General features: G+C 39.2%; 2 protein-coding genes across 9 annotated transcripts in view; one reads left to right on the top strand and one right to left on the bottom strand.

The window, feature by feature from the left end:
- The first annotated feature begins 895 nt into the window (after positions 1-895).
- On the top strand, positions 896-21,779 carry klhl3 (kelch-like family member 3). Of its 2 annotated transcripts, XM_017474106.3 has the most exons (15): positions 896-1,208; positions 2,596-2,715; positions 4,955-5,061; positions 5,292-5,413; positions 5,932-6,094; positions 6,200-6,309; positions 8,215-8,331; positions 8,503-8,652; positions 9,522-9,639; positions 9,744-9,941; positions 11,970-12,071; positions 13,978-14,106; positions 14,273-14,413; positions 16,031-16,174; positions 16,257-21,779. In XM_017474106.3, the coding sequence occupies exons 1-15, from the start codon at positions 1,195-1,197 to the stop codon at positions 16,283-16,285; spliced, it is 1,764 nt and encodes a 587-aa protein (XP_017329595.1). In that variant the 5' UTR covers positions 896-1,194; the 3' UTR covers positions 16,286-21,779. The 2 variants fall into 2 exon arrangements, with proteins under 2 accessions (XP_017329595.1, XP_053537972.1); XM_053681997.1 differs by lacking the exons at positions 896-1,208; positions 2,596-2,715 and having other exon boundaries at positions 2,722-5,061.
- Positions 21,205-23,369, bottom strand: part of fam13b (family with sequence similarity 13 member B) — a 46,694-nt gene continuing 44,529 nt past the window's right edge. For all 7 annotated transcript variants that reach the window (XM_017474099.3, XM_017474101.3, XM_017474105.3 and 4 more), the window contains one exon: positions 21,205-23,087. In XM_017474099.3, coding sequence (XP_017329588.2) covers positions 22,964-23,087 — 124 coding nt within the window. In that variant the 3' untranslated portion in view covers positions 21,205-22,963. The remainder of the gene's footprint in view (positions 23,088-23,369) is intronic.

The following is a 23,369-nucleotide window of genomic DNA, read 5'->3' as shown; positions in this document are numbered from 1 at the left end:
CTGTTGTGCATGAAAATCCTAGGAGATCAGCAGTTATAGAAATATTTAAACCAGCACATCTGGCACCAACAATCATACCATGGTAAAAAATCACTGAGATCACATTTCCCCCCATTTTGATGTTTGATGTGAACAGTACCTGAAGCTGCTGGACTGTATCTGCATGATTTTATGCATTGCACTGCTGCCATATGATAGGCTGATTAGATAATTGCATGAATATGTAGGTGTATAGGTGTTCCTAATAAAGTGCTCTTCAACTTTCCATTTTTAACAGATAGCTTTCATATTTTCATTGTCAGTGAATGAAATCGAGTGTCTTGTAATCTGATAAACAGTTTCATCTCATTTTTACTTTCAGTATTTATAAATAGAAATATATAGCACTGTTTCTGAAGGACTAGACTGAAGAAAATACACCAATGCACATGGATTTAAAGACTGTAACTTTATTTTGACACCTGCTGTGATGGATTACTAACTGATACAGAAGATTTCTGCTAGAAACCTTAAAAGATAAAGTAATTCCGCCATAAAACGTTTTCCTACTACCTCAATACACCATTTTTGCTAAGATAAGATATTTTGGGGTACTGTAACTGAAGATAATCAGAAATTACTGCACAAAATTGAAGCAGTTGGATCGAGATTTTTCTGAATGAATCTGATTGATGGGTAGTATGGATGGATGACCAAATAATAATTGTCGCATACTGCATAGTACTAACAGAGTGTGATGTACTGTATATAGTGGTGTAGTATGAAATATGCATTTTATAGACCTGCCATTTCGAACAAACCCAGGATCACGTTAGTGTGTTACCTGGCAACGGATGTCTCGGCACTGATTGGACGATGCTGAGCATGATCTCACCAGTGTGTGTGTGTGTGTGTGTGTGTGTGTGTGTGTGAGAGAGAGAGAGAGAGAGAGAGAGGTGGTCGGTCCTGAGACTTTTGATTTTCAGTATGTAAACAATATTCAGCCTCACTGAAACACCAAGCAAATTAACCCACGGCTAAGTGCGCTACCTGTAACTTTGGGTGGGAAAATAATTAACCTGACCGGCCATAAAGAAACGAACAGCGGGATAAGTGAGCGGTTATGAGGCGCGAGCTGCAGCCGGTTGAACGGTAGAGCTAGCTAGCTTTAGCAAACCTGCCACCGTTAGCCGCAGCGCTAGTGTTCCGGAAATAATGGAGTTTGTCGGGTGAGTGCTTATACAACTGCTTTTCACTCAGGCTTTAGCATTTATATCTGTAAGTAAACTAAAATACACAAACCACTGCTGACAAATGAGATAATATTAGCATGAGGTGATAGAATGCAACGTTAGCCAACCTAGCTAGTGGTGTTTATGATATGGTCCTGGTCAACATTTTACAGAAAGGATTTAACTTGTGCTCGTGAACACAACACATGACTTTATCTGCACAATATCAAATACTTTGTAGCTAAACATTGAAGTAATTTCTAATGAGATGCGTTAGCAATTTACATTGAATAACTTGAGTGAAACATGAAGAGTTAAACATTTGGAAAAGACTTGGTTCAGGTGATTTGTTGGTTGTTTATGGTAAGACTTAACAACACTGGAGGTCTTGCAATATTAGTAGTGAACTGACTTTAGTTTTCAATAATAGTCTCGGGAAACGATGCACTGCATGTGCTGTGTTTTCTGTTGGCTCCAAGCTGCCTTAAGGTTTAATGATTAGCAGATGGGTTAGATCAAAAGTGTTTGAGTGAGTTAAGCTGAACATCAGGACTAGTACTGAAGACCACATGTGTAGAGGATGTGTGAAGTATTCATCCTCATGCTTGGAGCTTTCTGAACTCCTAACTCACCTTCTGTTGCTGTAGATGGCTCTCTCTCTCTCTCTCTCATATATATATATATATATATATATATATATATATATATATATATATATATATATAATGTGAAATATATATATATATATATATATATATATATATATATATATATATATATATATATAGAATGTGAAATATATATATATATATATATATATATATATATATATATATATATATATATATAATGTGAAATATATATAGAATGTGTATATATGTATATGTATGTATGTATATGTGTGTGTATCATAAGGATTTGCACTTTCCAAAAACATTACATGCCCAAATATCACCCTTGCTTCAGTGGTTAATTTCACCTGGATACTGTAGATTTGTTCCATCTAAGGACCACTACCAAAATCATAAAGATTTTGATGCTCATACTGAACATCATTTCAACACATTTAGTACTGTTTTGACTTTATAGTGTACGGATCGAAACGAGTAATGATTTATAATCACACTATTCATTGTCACACAGTAGAGGATGGGCTCCCTTTTGAATTCGGTTCCCCTCGAGGTTTCTTCAATGCTTCATGTCATATCAGAGAGCTTTTCCTTATGACCTTCACCTCTGGCTTGCTCATTAGGGATCCAAATCTAATCTACATCCAGATTTCTGAAAATCTGCTTTATGACCATGCATAATGATAAGAAATGATATACAAATAAAAATGGAATTTACCTGAATGTGTGTACAATGTTGTTTATGTCATTACCAGGAGCCAAGCTCCATCCGGGACAGCGTTGGAGTTAGACGAGGATGGGCGAGAGCCAGGGATGCACACCTTCAATCACATGCATATGAGGAAAGCATTTAGGATCATGAATGACCTGAGAAGGTTAATGCATGGAATTAAATTAGGCTATTGAATGTTTCCAGTTATATTAAAGATGTGTGGCAGCCTGAGAAAACCCTTCACATGGTCACATTTTGACGTTTTCTACAACATATAATTCTGACAATTACTGAAAACTCCTGAACTCTGTTCATGTATCTCTTTTGTATGTACCTCAACTACAGGGTGTCTCCAAAGTCCTCATACATGGGGAGATTGTCACTTTTTAAAATTTTATTTATTTATTTATTTATTTTTTTACCAAAATGTAACTTTATTTACAAAACATCCTCAACATGATTGCCATTTCTTTGTAAACACACACAGCCATCTCTCCCAACTTTGACTCTCAGTTTCGCAACAGTGACGTGTATGATGTGTTCACCATGTCTTCGCCATGTCCATCACAAGTCCATAACAACCTTGCCACAACCTCAGATCGAGCCATGAGAATATCAATACGTTTTTCTTTTGTCAAAGACATTCTTACATGACTATTTAGTTGAAGGTTATCTGAAATTTGGGAGACTTTTTGTTAAAAAGTGTTAATTTCCCCTATGTATAGAGACTTTTGGGACACCCTGTAGAATTAAAGTTACAGCATTTTAAATTCTGGTTACTCTCAACAGTGAAAAAGGACAAAAAAAAAAGCGTTTAAAAATTTAAAGTTCATTTCCACTGCTAGAAAAAAAAAAAGATTTACTCATGGAAAAACATTTACTGCCAATTTTTCGTTCTAAATTTACCATTGGAAATTAACTCTCACTTTGAATATCAGCATCATTTGCATCTGACTCTCTCATCATGTGAGGTAAAAGCCTCATCGTCGTCTCTTCATTCAACTGATGGCTGTTCACACTAAGATCAATGAGGAAATAACCGCAGATTAATTGTCAGTTTTGTACTGTTGGCTACATTTCTTGTTATTAATGTCTTTTTATTAGGTAATTTAACATTTTAAAACTTTGTCCGTTGTCATCTTAACAGAGTGTGTAAGCGCGGTTCTCTGTTTCAATGAGGTGATGTTGCAGGAGCATCACAGAAATGTTAGTAGCCAATAGCTGCGTAAACTGAATTGATTAGACTTCTGTTTATTTTGAAATGGGAGAAATGTACACTTATGACTAGCAAGGTTTTTGAGATCTTTAGGCAGACTGACTGCATGTCCAGCTGGGTTTGTAAAACTGGCTCCTTACCCGATATGATCTTTGCATGCAGACTCTAAGGCAAGGTTAGAAATTAGCCTAAATAAAAAAAAAAGTCCATGTCATTTAGTTAAAATGTATTTGCTTTCTTAAAATGGGCATTTCAAAGTATGGTATTCATTTAAAAAAAATGGTCAACCCTTATTTTTTGTATTTTATTTTGTATTTTTTTTTTTTTTTTTTTTTTTTGTGTGGCTGTTCCAGAATTTAGTCGCAGCAAATGTATAATGGGTTTTTCCATACTGCTGCACATACGGCCCCCTCCAAAACGACTGGAACTTCAAGGCCAATTCATTTGTTTTTACTGTAGATTAAAGACATTTGGGTTTGAGATAAAAAGATGAAAATATATAGCTTATAATTTCAGCTTTTTTTTCCTGGTAATTATATGTAGAGGTGTTAAAAGACATGGCACATTTTGAATCAGATCACCCAATTTTTCAGTGAGCAAAAATATTGGAATGTGACTGACAGGTGTCCCTTGTTACCCAGTTATGTCCTGTTAAAGAGATCTTGAACATCTACTCATGGTTTTAGCTTTTTAGTTTCACCTGTGAAGCATTTGATGCTAAAAAGGATAATCCATCATGAAGATCAGAGAGCTGTCTATGGGAGAAAAGCAAGACACTTGATGGTGAGAAAAGAGGGAAACTTTGTAGAGGCAGTACAACAATTTGGAATGTCCTGAAAAAGACAGAGTCGCACAAACAAATTAATTGGCCTAGCCATTTCAGTAGATTCGGAGGGGACTGTATTTGACTTACATTTAGTCAAAATTTATTTGCGTTCTTAGAGTAGAAATTTCAAAGTTGTGAGTTTTTTTTTGGGCTGTTCCATAATTTAGCAAACATATGATGGGTTTTCCTAGACTGTGACACATATGTTGAATATTATAAGTTTATGTGCAGGGTTTTTGGGGAAATTACTTCAGTTTTTCTGACTTTTATTGTAAAAAAAAAAAAAAAAAAAAAAGAAAGAAAAATGGTATACTCTTGTTTCAAAAAATTATTTTGTTTTATTGTTGCATGTGAGCACAGCAGGAAGATGCTTTGTGATGTGCTGCTGTTAGCCGGTGAAGAGGAGATTCCTGCCCATAAAGTGGTGCTGGCTTCCTGTAGTCCCTACTTCTGCGCTATGTTTACAGGTTCCTTTCTTTTAGCAATAATCCTGTATACCGAGATTTACAGAGAGCAGGTTTTAATTAATCTATTAAGTAGACTCCATCGGGTAGAAAGGGTGATCCAAATTCTTGCTCATTGAGCCCAAGAGTATGTTCTCTTTGATCAAATCTGATTTCTATTTGTGAAGAGTCTTCAGCGTGACTTTGACTGATGGCAGAATGTTTTCAGCTGATACTGTGTTCACTGTGTTCAGGGGAAATGAGTGAAAGTAAGGCCACATGTGTTGAGATAAGGGACGTGGATGGACAGACACTCAGGAAATTGGTGGATTATATTTATACAGCGGAGATCGAAGTAACGGAAGACAATGTGCAGGTACGTTGGAACACAGCCTATCATAAGATCATAAGAGTGTCGATAAATATGGTTATGTGCCTCTAATCTTGTCAAGTTCAGCGGTGCCTTTTTCACCTGCCTATTTTTCTGTTACTCATGTAGGAATGTGCTTTGGCTTTCTTTCTCTAGCTTCTCCAGCTGGATCTCTTTGAGGCATGCATTTCCTCTCATTTTTAACAGGGGAAACGTGTAAAGTGCAAGGAAAGTCCTGCCTTTGTTCACTGTGATTGTCTTTTGAGCTGATGGCTCAGGGAAGTGAGGGGAATATCAGACCCTGTTGTGGATATTTTGGGTATTTTGTTGAATTGCTTGTTAGTAAAAGGAGTTGTTTAGCTATAAATATTTTGGCTGTGGAGAACAGGATTTCTGAAGAGCCACGTTATTCCTGTGAATAGTGCATTGGTACCTAAATCTTAAGCCACAAAAAAAAAAACGTTCTGGAGCACTAGGATTAATGTTTAGAGCTGATCCACACAATGTGTAACATGTCTACACAGGTGCTGCTGCCGGCAGCCAGCTTACTGCAGCTAATGGAGGTGAGACAGGTGTGTTGTGAGTTCTTGCAGGCCCAGCTCCATCCCACCAACTGCCTGGGTATCCGTGCGTTCGCTGACTTGCACACCTGCACTGAGTTGCTCAGCCAGTCCCATGCCTACGCTGGTGAGTTGGTTAACTGTGTGCATCCTGCTCAAGCAAATCCAAATAGACCTCAAGAATATACAGTAGTTGGTTAACCTGTGTATATGGTGTTTTTGTGCTGTTCAGAGCAGCATTTTACCGAGGTCATGCTGGGAGAAGAGTTCATGGGTCTTTCCCTGCAGCAGGTGTGCAGTCTCATCTCCAGTGACAAGCTGACTGTGTCCACTGAAGAGAAGGTAGCTGCTATTTCTGTTTCCTTCCCACAACCCTCATCTCATCAGTACAGTGTGGTCTGTTCATAGTTATCTATCAATAATCAAATTCAATTTCCTCTCTAACCGCCAAACATTTGAAGGCAATGTTTGATGCATTTGAATTGCATACTTTTATACTGCTGCAAACATGACCTGTAGAACTGTACTGTTTGCACGTGAAAACATGAGAAGTCCATATCATAATATAATCATAAATGTTTTAGATTTGTTTTTGTTTACAGACAGTACTGTTCCATGCAGCAGATATTCAGGGCAATTTTATATTACTTGTGTTAAGTGAGATCTCTGTATAAGCCTCATCTTCACAGGAACACACAGTTAGACCAAATTCCAAAGTGATTTCCTCTTCACGATACATAGATCAGCCATAACATTAAAACCACCTGCCTAATATTGTGCAGGTCCCCCTTGTGCCCCCAAAACTGCTCTGACCCATCGAGACATGGACTCCACAAGACCTCTGAAGGTGTGCTGTGGTATCTGGCACCAATCAGCAGATCCTTTAAGTCCTGTAAGTTGCGAGGTGGGGCCTTCATGGATCCGACTTGTTTGTCCAGCACATCTCACAGATGCTCGAGTGGATTGAGATCTGGGGAATTTGGAGGCCGAGTCAAGAGTTCAAACCATTCCTGAACTGTTATTGCAGTGTGGCAGGGCACATTATCCTGCTGAAAGAAGCCACTGCCATTAGGGAATACCGTTGCCATGAAGGGGTGTACTTGGTCTGCAACAATGTTTAGGTAGGTGGTATGTGTCAAGGTAACATCCACATGAATGCCAGGACCCAAGGTTTCCAAGCAGGACATTGTCCAGAGCATCACGCAGCCTCTAGCAGCTTGCCTTCTTCCCATAGTGCATCCTGATGCCATTTCTTCCCCAGGTAAGCGACGCCCCCGGCTGTCCACATGATGTCAAAGAAAACGTGTTTCGTCAGACCTATCCACCTTCTTCCATTGCTCCATGGTCCAGTCCTGATGCTCACGTGCCCATTGTAGGAGCTTTCTGTGGTGGACAGGGGTCAGCATGGGCACTCTGAGCGGTCTGCGGCAACAAGCTGTGGTGCACTTTCATTCTGCCAACACATCAACTTCAAGAACTGAATGTTCACTTGTTGCCTAATACATCCTACCCCTTGATAGGTGCCATTGTAACGAGATAATCAATGCTATTCACTTCACCGGTCAGTGCTATGGCTGATCTGTGTATACTCTTACTACATAGAGTAGAATATATTGGTGTTACACATACAGTGCTCTATGTATACTGTATATGTGGAATTCATCCACAAAGTTTGGAAATTACTAAAATGTAATCAAACTTTTAGGACACTTTTTTTCATTTAAACAAATATTTAGAAATGTAGACGTCACAAGACACTAGGTTGGCTTAGAAACGTAAAAGTTATGTTTCCACTACATTCTCTATTTTAAGCCGAATTTTCTCACAGGAAAATTGAAATGTATATATGTTTTTCCTTCAGAAACATAAACAATATGAAAATTGTGTTAGATTTCAAACAGTTAAATTAGTTCTGATCACACTAATATAGAGCATGTGCTAGTCTTAGTACGACTCTCACTGTAGCTCCATTTGGTTTTGTTCAGTAAATACATGCACGAAGGCTGTCAGATCAGCAGGATGCTGTTAGAGTGAAGGAGATGAGCCGTGTGTCAGTTGGAGACATCACACACCATTAGCTGTTCTCTACTTTACCTCCCACATTAGCGTTCACACATTGATATGCTGTCAACTGCTGTTAGATCCAAGCAGTGGCAATGTGAGCAGGTGACACCGGAGGCGTTCTGCTTGCTTAGGCTGTAGCAGTTGAAAGAGCTAAAAGGTTTTTTATTTTTGTTTTTCCCTCAGGTGTTTGAAGCTATGATTACATGGATAAAGCATGATAAGGAAGCACGCTTGGAGCACATGCCAAAGCTTATGGAGCATGTTCGCCTGCCACTGTTATCCAGAGATTACTTGGTTCAGGTAGGCCAGTATACAATCTGCTCAAACTGTGTACTTGGCATTCATTTTGTATTGACTCTGATATTTTAGCACACATTTCTTTTCTTTTTTTTTTTGTTGTTGAGAGTTTAGCGTTTATTTTTTTTTCTTTGAGCCACTTAGTATTACTGCTGTGTTTGTGTATTTGACTAGATTGTAGAGGAGGAGGCCTTGATAAAAAACAACAACACGTGTAAGGATTTCCTTATTGAAGCCATGAAGTACCACCTGTTACCTGCAGACCAGCGGCACCTGATAAAGACAGACAGGACTCGGCCACGCACGCCCGTCAGCCTGCCTAAGGTGTGAAGTAATGTGTGTGGTCTTCCTTTTCTCAAGATATTCTCTTATTCAGATAAGTTTTTCTGTAGCTCACATGGAGAGAAAAATCCTTTCACTCACAGTCCATCTACTTTTCTATTTATTTTTTTCAACCTGATCACTGGGGCGTTTACTAAGAAAAGAATGGAAGACTCATTTACTTAAAAACCTGCATGTAATAGAAATCTGACTGAACAACTGCCCTGAGACTTCCATTCAAATTCAATTTTGAATAAATACAGGAGTAGACAATAATATTTATATCTTTCCGTCTAGCACTTCCTAGTTACCTTGTGGTTGAATATTTTGAGAGAAAACAAAGATGCTAGCCAGGATTGAATAATATTGTTCACAAGCAATGTGAGGACAGAACATCAGAGCTTGTAGCTGAAATGTTGGTCAATGATTTATTTATTATTTATTTATTTATTTTCAAAGGGGCAAATGTGATGTGCTTTAATGATCATGATATACCTGTGTGTTTCCATTTTATACCTGTTGTTTTCCGTTTCCATTCCAGTCCATATTACTGCACTTAATTCATATGTTATTAGACTCTACTTCTACCTCTATATGCTATTATATTATGTTATCAACCACTTTTTACCTTACTTTTAGGCCATAATAGGACTGGGTAACACACTGGGGTTTTAACTTGTCCGATTGGCTAGCGAATTAATTTATAATTGGTCTACCTATATAAAGGTATTCTGTTAGATATCTTCACACTTATGCTACAGCAGTTAAACATTAGTTTAAAAACAGAGTATTCCTTTAAGATGGTGTCTGAGCAGTGCATGACTTGAAAAGTGTCTTTTTTTTTTTTTTTTTTTTTTTTTTTTTTCTTCCAGGTGATGATTGTGGTAGGTGGTCAGGCCCCTAAAGCCATACGTAGTGTTGAGTGCTATGATTTCCAGGAGGATCGCTGGTACCAGGTGGCTGATCTGCCCTCGAGACGCTGCCGAGCAGGCATGTCTTCTCTTAGTGCCCCTGTCCTCACTGTTCACTGCTCACACTCAAGTAGCCCTAACCCTCTAACCCTCTGTGTGCGCTTGTGTGTGTGTGCTGTACAGGGGTGGTGTTTATGGCTGGTAAGGTTTATGCAGTGGGGGGTTTTAATGGTTCTCTGCGAGTGAGGACAGTGGACGTGTACGATGGTGTGAGGGATCAGTGGAGTTCGGTTCCCAGCATGCAGGAACGTCGCAGCACACTGGGAGCCGCCGTGCTGGGGGACCTGCTCTACGCTGTTGGGGGTTTTGATGGCAGTACAGGTACAGCTAGATTTCATTATTTTCATTCACCATGCATGCTGTTTTCATCCTAAATTATAGTTATTTAAAGCATTTTTTAAACAAAGGAGTTTAAAAGGAGTTTATGGATATGTTTTTGTAATAATAAATAATCGATTGTCTACCTTCCTCATGAATGAACGCAAATTCAGCAAAAAAAATTATATATTTTTTTCCGTTATGTCTAATGAGGGATTTTTTTGTTGTCTCATGTTTGCTTATGTAGTTTTCACACTGGAATTACAAGGCTAGTACAGCTAACACGTAATAGAAATCTGTCTCTCATCCAAAATCTTTTTTTAATACCTGCCCAAATTATTTTATTTTCAAATAATAACATGGATAGTCTATATTTACATATTTAACTTCAAAGTGGAACAATATTATTATCCAGAAGTCTTCAAAAATTTCATCTTCAAACATATGAAGGCTGGGCCTTTCATATATGGGTCAAAGATATGGAGGCTGGGTCTAATATTTAAATTGTACTGACTAAAGGAAAAACAGTGATCCCAATGTTCAAGACCCGATATCGTTACAGTATTCAGCTACGTTTGTAGATTATGGTGAAGGCTAGTTTGAAACATCTTTGTGTATTTGCATTGCAGCAGAGAGCAGGGGGTTATGGTTAAGCATGGTGCACAGAAGCGTACTGATGGACTGGTGTGCACATCTCCCAAATTTTGACAGTGTGGCATGTGTATCTATGTTGCTGTGCATCAACAAGCCTTTCGGAGAAGGCTGCTTTTTTGAGGCTGGGAGGTGTATCTGAAAAAAGAATAAACTAACATGAAGACCAGAGAGCTGTCTATGAGAGAAAAGCAAGCCATTTTGAAGCTAATAAAAGAAGGAAAATCGATGAGAGCTATTGCACAAGCATTAGGCATAGCCAATACAACGATTTGGAATGTCCGGAAAAAGAAAGAAACCACTGGTGTAGTGACAACCGGACACTGAACTGGTCGGCCAGGGAAAACAACAAAAGCTGATGTCAGAAACTTTGTGAGCGCTGTGGAGAGAAACCCAAAAACTGCAGTCAGTGAAATCACCAACAACCTCCACAGGGCAGGGGTGAAGGTATCACAATCAAAGACATTTTTGAGAGCAGAAATATAGAGGCCATTCCACAAGAAGCAAAGAATTGTATAGAATGTCTTTGTAAGCTGTAGCATTAAAATCTCCACTGGAACAAAGAAGCCCAAACATGCTCCAGCATGACACTGCCCCTGTTCACAAAGCGAGCTCCATGAAGACATGGTTTGCCAAGGTTGGTGTGGAAGAACTAGAGTGGCCTACACACTCGACCTCAACCTCACCGAACACCTTTTGGATTAATTGGAATGCTGACTGCGCATCAGGCCTCCTCAACCAACATCAGTGCCTGACCTCATTAATGCTGAATGTGTTTCATTAGTGGCTGAATGAACCAATCCTCACAGCCACACTCCAAAATCTAGTGGAAAGCCTTCCCAGAAGAGTGGAGGTTATTATAACAGCAAAGGGGGATTAAATGTGGAATGAGATGTACAACAAGCTCATGGGGGTTTGATAGTCAGGTGTGCACAAACCTTTGGCCATAAAGTGTAGTTCATGGTAAATAGCTCTTGTGGTAATTAAAATGACTGTTGGTTGAAATTTTGTTGAACTCTTTTGAACCATTCCCAAGACATCCCTGACTTGTTAGCTACATTAGCCATGTCAGACCCCTGAAGTTGAACATGTATCAGCTAAACACCTGCATTTGGGATAAGGGTAAAACTATTCCTTTGATGTGTACTGCAGCGTGGCACAGAATTAGAGCAGTAGTAGAAGACTGTGTTCGTGGCGGACTGGATTATAAGCAGCAGGTTGAGGCACACGGCTCTGTTTCAGGTCTTCAGTAAGAGAGAATACCATATGTGGTGATCTGCTGTCTTTGTGTTTATATGATTTTTTCCATGTGGTTGCTTGTGCACATGTAGGCATTGCTACACACTCACTCTTTTGGTCTTTTTTTTTTTTTCTCCCCAGGTTTGGCCTCAGTGGAAGCGTACAACCCCAAGACTAATGACTGGGTTTTTGTGGCTCCTATGAACACTAGGAGAAGCAGTGTGGGGGTGGGAGTTGTGGACGGTAAACAGTCTTACATTTCACGTTTTGTAAAATGTAATTTGGTTTCAGCTCTAGTTATGAAACACTGTTTTGGTTCTTATCTTGCTTCTCCACCGAACAGCACTGCTTACAAAAGCTTGGCAACAAATGCAAACCCAGGACCTTTAGTTTCTTACACTGGTGTTTTTAACTTGTACAAACAAAAACTGGCCCAAACAGGAACCTACAGAACCCACAGTGATGCCAATGTTCAACATGGGGAAATGCTTGATGAGCGTTGCCCCTTTGTTTGATCAGTTCTTTGGTTTAATCAGTTTATATAAGCAACAAAATTACTGGCAAAAATGCTAATTGATAAAAGCTTTTTAGATTTTGTCAATAATAATGTCACTGACAAAATTAAATACATTTTTAATTTCAGCTGGTGCTAGACAACACTGTAATAACTTTTTTAAGGCACTAAGAAAGTTGGCACCGCTTCATGATATGAAAAATAATTCAACCTGAATACAGTAATAACACACCATTTACATTTATGGCATTTGACAGACGCCCTTATCCAGAGTGATTTACATTTTTATCTCATTTTTATACAACTGAGCAGTTGAGGATTAAGGGCCTTGCTCAAGGTTTCAGTAGGGCAGGATGGTAATGCTGGGATTTGAACTCAGGACCTTCTGAACAGGAGTCCACTGTATTAATCACTGAGCAACCACAATTTGAACTGTCAGGACAAACACAGCATGATGTCTGATTGTATGTATGACCATAGTAAGTAACAGCCCAACCCCAATTACATAACCAAAACCACAATTACCATGTAGTTCCTTTCTGTGCTAATTAAAACCTGCTACTAGAAACTAACAGTTCTGGTACTTTGTGCAGCTGCCTTTTGTATATTAGTATGTACACTCAATAAGCCAATCATGTGACAGCAGCGCAATGCAACAAATCATGCAGATACAAGTCTTCGGGAAATGCTTACACCAAATATAAGAATGAAGAAAAAGGGATCTCTGCGATCTTGACATGATTGGTAACAAGGCCTAGTTTGAGTATTTCAGAAACTGCTGATTGCCTGGGATTTTCACACACATTTTCTAGCATTTATGATGAATGAAAAACATGGAGGGAGTGATAGTTCTGTGGGTGGAAATGCCTTGTTGATAAGAGAGGTCAGAGGAAAATATCCAGATTGGTTCGATCTGCTAGGAAGGATATAGTAGTTCAAGGTCAAGTGGCTTTATTGGATATAGTAACTCAAATAATCACTGTTTTTCAATCATGATGAGCAGAAAAGCATCTCAACGTGCACAAAACATTGAACCTTGAGGTGGACAGACTACAAGAACAGAAGATCAGAGCAGAACCTGATGTGGTCTTCTGCTGTTGTAGTCCATCCACCTCAAGATTTGATGTGTTTTGTGTTCTGAGATGTTTTTCTGCTCACTGTGTTAGTAAAGAGTGATTATTTTAGTTACCATAGACTTCCTGTCAGCTCAAAAGATTCTGGTCATTGTCCTCTAATCTCTCTCATCAACAAGGTGTTTCATCTTGCAGACCCTCCACTGACAGGATGTTCTTTTGTTTTTTCGCACCATTTTGTCTAAACTATAGAGACTGTTGTGTGTGAAAATCCCAGGAGATCAGCAGTTTCTGAAATACTCAAACCCGCCCATCTGGAACCAACAACCATGCCATGGCTAAAGTCACAGAGATCACACTTTTTCTTCATTCTGATGTTTGATGTGAACATTAACTGAAGCTCTTGACCTGTACCTGTATGATTTTTTTACATTGCACCTCTGCCACATGATTGGCTGATTAGATAACTGCGAGGTGAGCAGGTGTACAGGCGTTCCTAATAAAGTGGTTGGTGAGTGTAAGTAAGGTGTATTTAATTCTCTGAGAATGTGTGTGTTCTCAGGTAAACTGTATGCAGTCGGTGGTTATGATGGTGCATCTCGTCAGTGTCTCAACACTGTGGAAGAGTATGATCCAGTAACTAACAAATGGGACTATGTAGCTGACATGAGCACCAGACGCAGTGGAGCAGGTACTAAACTGATCTGAAAATGCATGTGCAACATCTACCTTAATTTGTACTCTGTGCTGCCATCTGCTGATTCTGTTTGAGTGGCATGCTAAAGTTCACAGGATATAAACATTACGTGTGTATGTGTGTGTGTGTGTGTGTGTGTGTGTGTGTGTGTGTTTCACAGGCGTAGGAGTGCTGAATGGGCAGCTGTATGCAGCAGGGGGACATGATGGTCCACTTGTGAGGAAGAGTGTAGAGGTGTTTGACCCTGCCACTAACACCTGGCAGCAGGTGTGTGATATGAACATGTGCAGAAGGAATGCAGGTGAGCAGCTGGTGAGAGGATGGAAAGGGTTTAGAGACAAATATCAAGGCAGGTAGTAGTTACAGGACCTCCTTCAGCACTCATGCAATGGCAGAAGTGCTGTAGGTGTATATAAATAAATGGTGTATACACTACCGATCAAAAGTTTAGACACACTAATTCTTTATTTTTACTTTATTTTTTCCACATTTTAGAATAATAATAAAGTCATCAAAATGCTGTAATAATAAATAAATAAATAATAAATCACAATAATTGAGTATTTTAGCATCTTTAAAGTAGACACCCTTTTTGCCTAGAATTTCCAGAATGTATTCTTGGTATTTTCTCAACCGATTTCTTGAGGATTTCCCCTGAGATGCTTTTTAAACAGTTTTAAAGGAGTTCCCACCTATGGTGGACACTTATTGGCTGTTTTTCGGAATATTTCGCTCCAAGTTGTGCATTTAAAAAAAAACAACAGTTTTTTTGTAAATAAAATGTTAGTTTTGTAATGAAAGAAATGAATGTGTTGGTACAATTATATTTTTGTCTACAACAATGATTTCAAACATTTAATCATACACCTTCAGATCAAAAGTTTTTTAAGATCATGAGAAACATTTCAGTGGAGTGTCTCTAAACTTTTGACCAGTAGTGTACATACAAGGTTGGCTCTTCATTTCATCCAACGCAAGTGTTGCAGAGCTTAACTTGTGCCCGGATTTCATTTGACTCACCTTGTATAAAATATACACTGTATGGCCCAAAGTGTGTGGACACCTCAATCACACCCATATGTGCCTTTGAAACATCCCACTCCAGATTTCCTCCCCTTTTGCTGTTATAACCTCAAGTCTTCTGAGAATTAGATTTTGGAGCGTGACTGTGGGGATTTGCCCATTCAGTCACAAGAGCATTAGTGAGGTCAGGCACTGATGTTTGGTGCGGAAGCCTGGTGTGCAGGTAGTGTTCCAATTCAACCCAGAAGTGATCAGTGAGGTTGAGGCCAGGCCTCTGTGCAAGCAACTTGAGGTCATCCAAACCATCCTTGGCAAACCATGTCTTTATGGACCTTGCGTTGTGCACAGGGGCATTGTCATGCTTGAACATGTTTGGGGCCCCTGAGTTCCAGTGAAGGGCTACAGTAATGTCACAGCATTCAAACATATCCTATACGACTGTGTGCTTCAAACCTTGTGGCAACAGTTTTGGGAAGACCTAATTGCCAGCTGTCCACATACTTCTGGCCAGATAGTGTAGAAACTAGATTGTCACGATACTTGTGTATTTGAAGGCAGGAGTAAAAAATATCTACATTTCAATGTTTAAGATTTCATTCCAGTGGTGTATTCCATTACAAAGGGTACTCCATCAGGGGTCAGTAGAGACATGTCACTGTCACAGATATTGGTGTCATTTTTCCAGCTTACCTGGAATATTGTGTGACAGTTTTCTAAGGTGTCTTCGAAATGATACGATTATTCTATGAAAACTGAAAAAACAACAACAACAGACTCCACCAGGTTTACTTCATCCACCTGGAAATACTGGGCTCCTGCGTGCTTTGCATGTCGAGAAAGTTTTCAGCAAACTTGGGCTACATGTGTGCGTGTGTATTGTAATTTGACTGTGCAGGAGTGTGTGCTATAAACGGCCTGCTGTATGTTATCGGTGGGGACGATGGCTCGTGTAACCTGTCTTCTGTGGAGTTCTACAACCCTGCTACTGACAAGTGGAGTCTGATTCCCACCAACATGAGCAACGGACGCAGCTATGCAGGTGAGGATCTTGCTGTAGACTGCTGATTCAGAGATCTGTTTCTACTCGTACTCTGTGCTCACTGGTTTTACTTTCATTTCAGGGGTGTCGGTTATCGACAAGCTGTTATGACTAAGAGCTGCGGTGAGCAGGAGCTCGCTGACTGAAGTGAAGGGCCGAGGTAGACATACAGTCATTTAAAGCTACTCTGTGGAAGGAGTGTTTCTCTGCCCTGGTCACGCTGAGCCTGTGCTCACCATAATAGTGCGTAAATCATGCCAGATTGACCGCTAAAAAGCCCTCGAAATGTGCCATCTGCTTCTGCTGATTATCAGAGGCCACAAATCATCAGTGAAAATGGCCTGGCTGGAGCGGGCAGAGTTTAAAGGGCAAGCAGAAGGAAGTGAAGCGGTCATTCAGCCTGGCACAGATCTGCACAGCAGCATTTAAACTGCAGGTACAGAGTGTACCATCTCTCTGCTCTACTACTGATTTATAACACACCATAAAGCCATTTCTGTCATCCAGGCAAATTCCAAGGCTGAAATGGGTCTGTGCTTTACAATATACATCCTTCATCCCAGCCTTCAGTCTCAACACCACTACTGCGAGCTCAAACAGCTTGTACCACTGAATATCATCAGTTAAACTCTGAGCAGGACAAGGGTGTTATTCAGATCATGTTCTCAAACTCTTACTCATGTTCTCATTTTTCAACTTAACAGGGTTTATCATGGACTAGATGTACTGTAGAAGCAACTCTGCAAAGCAACTAGACAGAGTGTGGTTGTAGCCAGCTGCTTTTGTGCCATAAAGTGTTTAATATTTTGCACATCTGTGCTGGGGCACAGAGAAACAGGTCATTAACACTATAGTGAAACGTGTCAAATGAATGTCGAGACTCTGCAAATATACGCACTTTTATCAGGCAGACCTGCCCACTAATACACGGAGGTGCCAGGTTATTAGGTGCACCAAACATTTAGATATTCTATCATGTGAACCCGAGTGTTTATATAAATATCATATATTACCAAGTATGGAGCTATGGAAACATTCTGAAGAATGTTGTAGGCGTAGACAGTATTATCTTAAATACCTGAAAGAACTGATCTGGTAGCTGTGGTTATAAATACTGAGTTGCCAGAGGTGCCAACATGTACAGTTTAACTGTAGCGTTTCTCCAGCATGCTATGCCGATAGAGGAGATGCCAAAAAATGTAACTTTTCTTAAAAAAATTATATAAAATTTTTTTAGCTAAAGCAGCAGGCAAACCAAACTCAATAAATTCACCCTGTTGAAAAAACAATTCACCGAAGGAGAAAGGACCAGGTGAATTTAACACCAGCTTTATATAGATGAACTTTGACTTGTGAATTCACAAACCTCAGTTTTGTAAGCCAATAGAAAATGAGAAGGCAGGGCTTAAGTGTCTGTTTAGTTAAAAAAAACAAAAAAACGAGGAGTTGCTTATTATTAGCTAGTGTTCACACCGGATATTTGCCGTGCAGTTTATTGTTGCTTATGCATAAATATGCGTATATTTGGGGGGGAAATTGCAACAAAATAAAATCGTCCACATGAGTGTTTGGTAAAATTCTGTTTTTATTTTTCTGCCTGCCAGGAGTTTCTTGTTGGCACTTCTGCATCTTCCAGACACTTTTGTAGGCACAGTCACCGACTGTCCTCAGCACAGTTTCAGTCGTTCTCAGCACAGCCATAACACTGACATGGTAGTGTGTGTTTGTTTTGTTGCTACTAGTGTATCAGCAACAACTCTATCACTGCTCCACTGTTCTGTCCAGCCGGAAGTGGTGCTGAGGTCAGAAACTGACGCCGATGATGGGGAGAGAACGATGAACACACATCGCGACCCGATAAAACGGCCAAGACTGGTGCACCTAATATACAAAATGTGGCAACTCGGTGTAAATTTCTCACTGGGTTTACAACTCGTACATGACCTGGGCGTTAGTTTCGGACTGATGGATCATTCGTCCTCTGTAAACAGATCGACTGAACAGCACTGGCTCTCTAATGATCATGATCTTGTACTGTAAGTAGATTTAACAGAGCCAGTACAATTTTCAGTGGCAATAAAATGTTCATATTTTGTAAAGAACTCTAATTCAACACTATTGCAAGCACAATTTTGAACAGTTTGAAGTATTATTTCGACTCGTTCTCTTGATGTAGGTTGGTTGGCCGTTTAACATTTTTCTAACAGATGTATTTTATATAGGAAGAGGATAGTCAGGAGATTAAATCCAATAAAAGCAGTGCAGATTTCAGTAATAAGCTCCGAAGAACTTTCTCAACGGTGAGAGAGTAGTATGTTTAATGAGCAGGAAACGACATTTTATTCAGGTTTAGAGCCTGATTACACAAGCAGTGGGTTATTATTTTTATCGAAAGCAACTGACTCATTAGCAGTATTGTTTACCAGTAACTCAGAATTTCTAAGAGAAACAGTATTAAAATGCAAGTCCTTACATTTACATTAACGTCCTGTGTGACTATGCAGTTAAAGGTGCAGTGGTTTTTTGTTTGTTTGTTTTTTTTTCTTTCTTTTTCAACCTGTAATAATAACATAGTTTCAAAGTTAGCTAAGAGAAACCGAATCGTGATATTGCCATGCAGTAGAACTCTGGACTTTCAGGTTTCTGTTTGAACACAGTTGCGCTGTCTGAGAAGGGGAAAACACATCACTTTTCACTGCAATTGCATTTTGATTTACAGGCAGCAGAGGGTGCTACAAGTTACCAACTTCCCCTTTGATATGGCTCAGAAAAGTGTTGAATTATTGCAACGCGTTCTGCTCGTGTCAGAAGTGATGATAACACCCAAATGTTAATGCAGTTCGTATCAGTATCTATATTAGCTGAAGCTCTGCAGTTGTGTAAACGATGTTACAGCGTGTAATCTGGTCTTTGGTCATGTATCCACAACAACTTTCTAAAACAGCATCATTAAATGTTCTTTCCCCAAAGAATTATTTAATCCACTTATTGCCCCACAATGAAATGTATAAATAATCAAATAATAGGTGTCAGGAGAGCTCTGACCAGCGGAGCGCTGCAGGCATTTCATCAGCAACATGGAGTCATCAGCGAAATAAATAAAAAAACGAGCAATATTACCAGGTCTGGATTTTTATTTATTTATTTTAAAATTATGAACTTTGCTGCAGGTTGATTATATATTTTTTGGCTGTTCTGGCTTGGATCTTTTCCCATACATTAGATGAGTTCATATCTGTTTATTCCACAGCGCTGCTGATTTCACAATCATGACTGATCAGGTGTTGATTCATTTCCTATAACAGCAACTGACAGTAGTGCTGATTGCAAAGCAAATCATAGGTTTATATTAATGCACACATTTTAATAAATTGTTTCTATAGTAACAAATAACAATGACTTAAAGTGGAGATTTAAAAATCATATGTAATTGTGGATATGGTGAAGTTAATTTTTAATTGTTGATGGAGTATTTAGCAGTTTAGGAAAGAGTAAACAGTGTAAGCACTTTGTAACAGGTAACACTGTACAGTTTTCTGACACACAGGACTTGACAGTTTCTCCCTAATATGCTGAGTTATTATTTTTTTTATTAACGTGATAAGAGAGACGCTGTTTATAGCTGCTATAACATAAGTGATAATAGGATCTAACTTGTTTTGCGGGTATTCCATGACATTAAATGTATCTATAAATATTGATATGTTCTTTAATAAATACAATTTTTAATCATTAGTAATTTGCGATGGTATAAGGGGAATAAAACACTTCAAATAACATAGTTAGTGGAAAATAAACACGTTGGGGTGGTAACAGCGTCACACCACGTGGCTGTTGATTGTTTTCCTATAACAGCATGCTTTATTGTGTTTTATTTCTTACATAATAGAGTATATTAAAATTCACATTCAAGTGGCCCTAAAATCTGCAAAAAATACACATCACCATGGAAACGGCCCACGCACCGTAAACGTCTCAGCCCGCACCAGCATGTGAGATTTGCTCGTGTACTGTGTACGTTATTACATGAATGCGTCAGTGAAGATCACAGCTATTCTGTTTACAGCAAAAGCAACAATAATAGATCGTTATAGGACTTTTGTTGGAAAAAATACCGTTTAGGGAAATGGTGTGTTCTTTAAGCCACTTGGTTAAAAATGAACTGTATGATATGTTGCTTTCTAATCTTTACATTTACCAGTGATGTATGGAATTTCAGAGGGACATATGTTTGTTTTTTTACTTGGTAATTAAGGACTGTCAGTTGGCTTTGCAAAGTCATTGTTAATTACAGTTTAAAGTTTGTGAACAAAAATGTGTCGTGCCAAAATCCATTCATTACATAAGCATGTACAGTAAAGACATAGTGAAAGATGACAATGTGAAAATCTCTAGGCGTTTATGCAAAAAAACAAAAACATTCCTTAGTCGTTCAGTCTGTGCTGAAAGGCATCACTGCTTATGTTTGTTTTGTAGATGTAGTGAAAACTCTTAGTTCTAATCTTAGAAAATATACATTTAGTCAAATAAACTTACTGTTAAACACTTTTTGTGAACTGAACTGCTCGAGCTAAATCACACCACTGTATTAAATATAGGTGAGGAGTCAGTGAGTAGCAGAGGAAGACTTTAACTACACACAAACCAGAGAGAAAGAACATCGCTGCGCCTTTTTCACTGGGTTGGATTTCACTCCCTTTCTTTGTTGCTGCATTTCAGTTACTTATACAAACCGTATTTATTCCTGGAAGGCAGGTGACGATTCTTCTCTGTAACTTTAAAAAAAAAAAAAAGAATTTCTTACAAGCACAATATCTAATAAATAAATAAATAAAAAGCAATGTGGTGTTAAAGCAAGTCTCTCCTTTTTAGGCATGAATGTCTCACAAGCTGTTTATTAGAAATGCACAGACTGGATGCAGACGTCCTCTCATTCCACTGATGAAGACCTCGATGCCTTGTTATTGCTTCTTTTTCATGGCACAAAAATTTAAATACAAACATTTGCCATGCAAACTCACTACTGACTCTTTTCTTTGTTTTTTTTTTTTTTTTTACAAAACAAGCAGACATTTAGTTAATACAGGAAACTACACTGTAAAGATGGATTTGTTGAAAGTGAAGGTTAAAAAAAATGAGTACAAAATAATGCTCATAAAAAAAAAGAAAGATCTGCATGTAACCATTGCAAAGTGACACAGGGGCTTAACATGCATTAAAAAAACATCCTTCAGATACAATTAGTGCTTAAAATGTACAAGCAAATTTGAACAAACAGTGGGCTGCATTCTCAGAATGCTGTGCAAATAACATTCACTAGCTCCTACACCCTTCGTAAAAACACCCCATTCTCATCTACTTTCACGAACATGGAGTGACTCGAGAAAAAGCCGAGTGCGTCCGTTGACCTCTATTTCTCATCTAGTGCTTTTTTGGAGCAAGTGCGCTCCAACAAGTGCCCGTTGTTCCTGCACTTAAAGCCGATACATCAGCAGTGCCTTTCACTTCCGAGCTGCTTGATCAAGCATGAAAAGCAAAATACAAGTAAAAGACATCTAGATATACGTTTGATGGTTTTAACTATGATATACAACTGTTGTCATGGTTTCAGGTCAGTGATTAGTCCACTGAGCTACAGTGTCCTCCAGGATAACCATCTAATCTCAGCAAGTCCAAGATGACGAGGAAGCGGATTGGACAGGAAGTGTCCGTGATGACACGTTACAGTCTTTCTTAGTGCAAGTAAAGCTGTATGTAGGAATGTAGGGTTGTAGGGTTTTTAAATGAGCTCAGCCGTGATTAGATCCAACTGTACTTTGTGTTAAATTAGCATGAATTTCTTTTGTTGACAGCGAGTGAGGTTCATCAGGAATTCATCAAAGCTGCACTGCCCTAGACGATCTTCCCCCAGCCAGGCTCATTAATAGAGCATGGGTTTAACAGTAACGTCCCGAGTGTGTGACATGAGTGAGCACAAAATGACCCCTTGACTGCAGAACTAATTCCCAACATCAGCTTAGATACTTAGCACACGCATTTCCTCGTTGTGTCTGTGATCCATTATTTGTGCATGAATCCAGGAGAAAAGTGAATCAAGAACAGTGAAGAAATGCTTTAAATAAATATACATCTAGTTACATACTACTCAAACACAGAGCCAAACGAGAAGGAATACTACACGACAGTCGAGCTTAAATTCGGCGTTAAATTCTCTGCTCAGTCTGATTAACCCTCCGGTCGCTGAGAAGTCACGTGGATATTTTTTTGTTTAGAAACAAAAGAAAAAGAGCACCAACATGTTCTGTTTTTTTTTTTTTGTTAGAGGAAAAAAAAAAAAAACAACAACATAAAAACACCAACATTCAGAGTATAATATCAGTAAGTATGATTTTTACACAGACGCAGAATTCTGTCCAGAACACGCATGAATAGTGTATCATGTCCCCAGGGTTTGGGGATGTAGCTTTAAGAAATGGTAGAAGTCTGTGAACGTTGCTGACTGTGGATGTGGTTGGAAGTTCTGTTCTTGTTGTCCACACACACTTCGGGTGAATCGGCTCAAACGCCGAGTGTGTCCCTCTTCATGCTGAGGATTTCTCACTACGATCAAACAAACTCAAGCAGGCAAAAATGGAATACGTTAAAAAAAAAAAAAAAAAACTTGCGACAGAGAATGTCCTCCTGTTGAATCTCTGATAGTGAAAGCAGTCAGCTGCTAGGTGATGGGATGCAGATGTGGATGTTATGGTGATGGTGGGGGGGGGTGTTGCTGACGCTGTATGCTGGACTCTAGATGGACTTGGAGGAGTCCTGCTTGCTGATGAGGACCTCGAGCAGGCGCAGTTTGGCTTTGATGCGTTTATACTCCTTGTACTCGTCCAACATGGGCACACGGTCCTCCTTCTGTACGTTCCTATTGGAAGAACAGTGACTTGGTCAGTGGAGCGGCCGTGTGGTTTATTTCATTCTGAGGCCATCAGTTCATCATCAAACACTGCGGCAGTGCACTTTCCCAGAGCTGCACTAGGATCCAATCTCTTCATCTCTTATTAATCTATTCCTGACACTGGAGATCTGAGCTCAGATCTGATTGTGTGTGTATGTGTGTTCGTGTTGATGCATGTTCGGATGTGCGTGTGCGTTCATGTGTGTATGCGTGTTCGGATGTGTGTGTGTGTGTGTGTGTGTGTGTGTG

The sequence above is a fragment of the Ictalurus punctatus genome, chromosome 8 (genome assembly GCF_001660625.3).
Source record: "Ictalurus punctatus breed USDA103 chromosome 8, Coco_2.0, whole genome shotgun sequence".
Taxonomy (NCBI): Eukaryota; Metazoa; Chordata; class Actinopteri; order Siluriformes; family Ictaluridae; genus Ictalurus; species Ictalurus punctatus.
The sequence above is the reverse complement of the archived record's forward strand: the minus strand, read 5'-3'. Positions and strand labels throughout refer to the sequence as shown.

Excerpts from the sequence above, each read along its gene's own strand:
- klhl3 (XM_053681997.1), top strand. The coding sequence starts at position 4,818 with ATGTGCAGGGTTTTTGGGGAAATTACTTCAGTTTTTCTGACTTTTATT. Across the intron at positions 6,310-8,214 it reads CTGTGTCCACTGAAGAGAAG|GTGTTTGAAGCTATGATTAC; the intron begins GTAGCTGCTATT and ends TTTTTCCCTCAG. Across the intron at positions 8,653-9,521 it reads CGCCCGTCAGCCTGCCTAAG|GTGATGATTGTGGTAGGTGG; the intron begins GTGTGAAGTAAT and ends TTTTTCTTCCAG.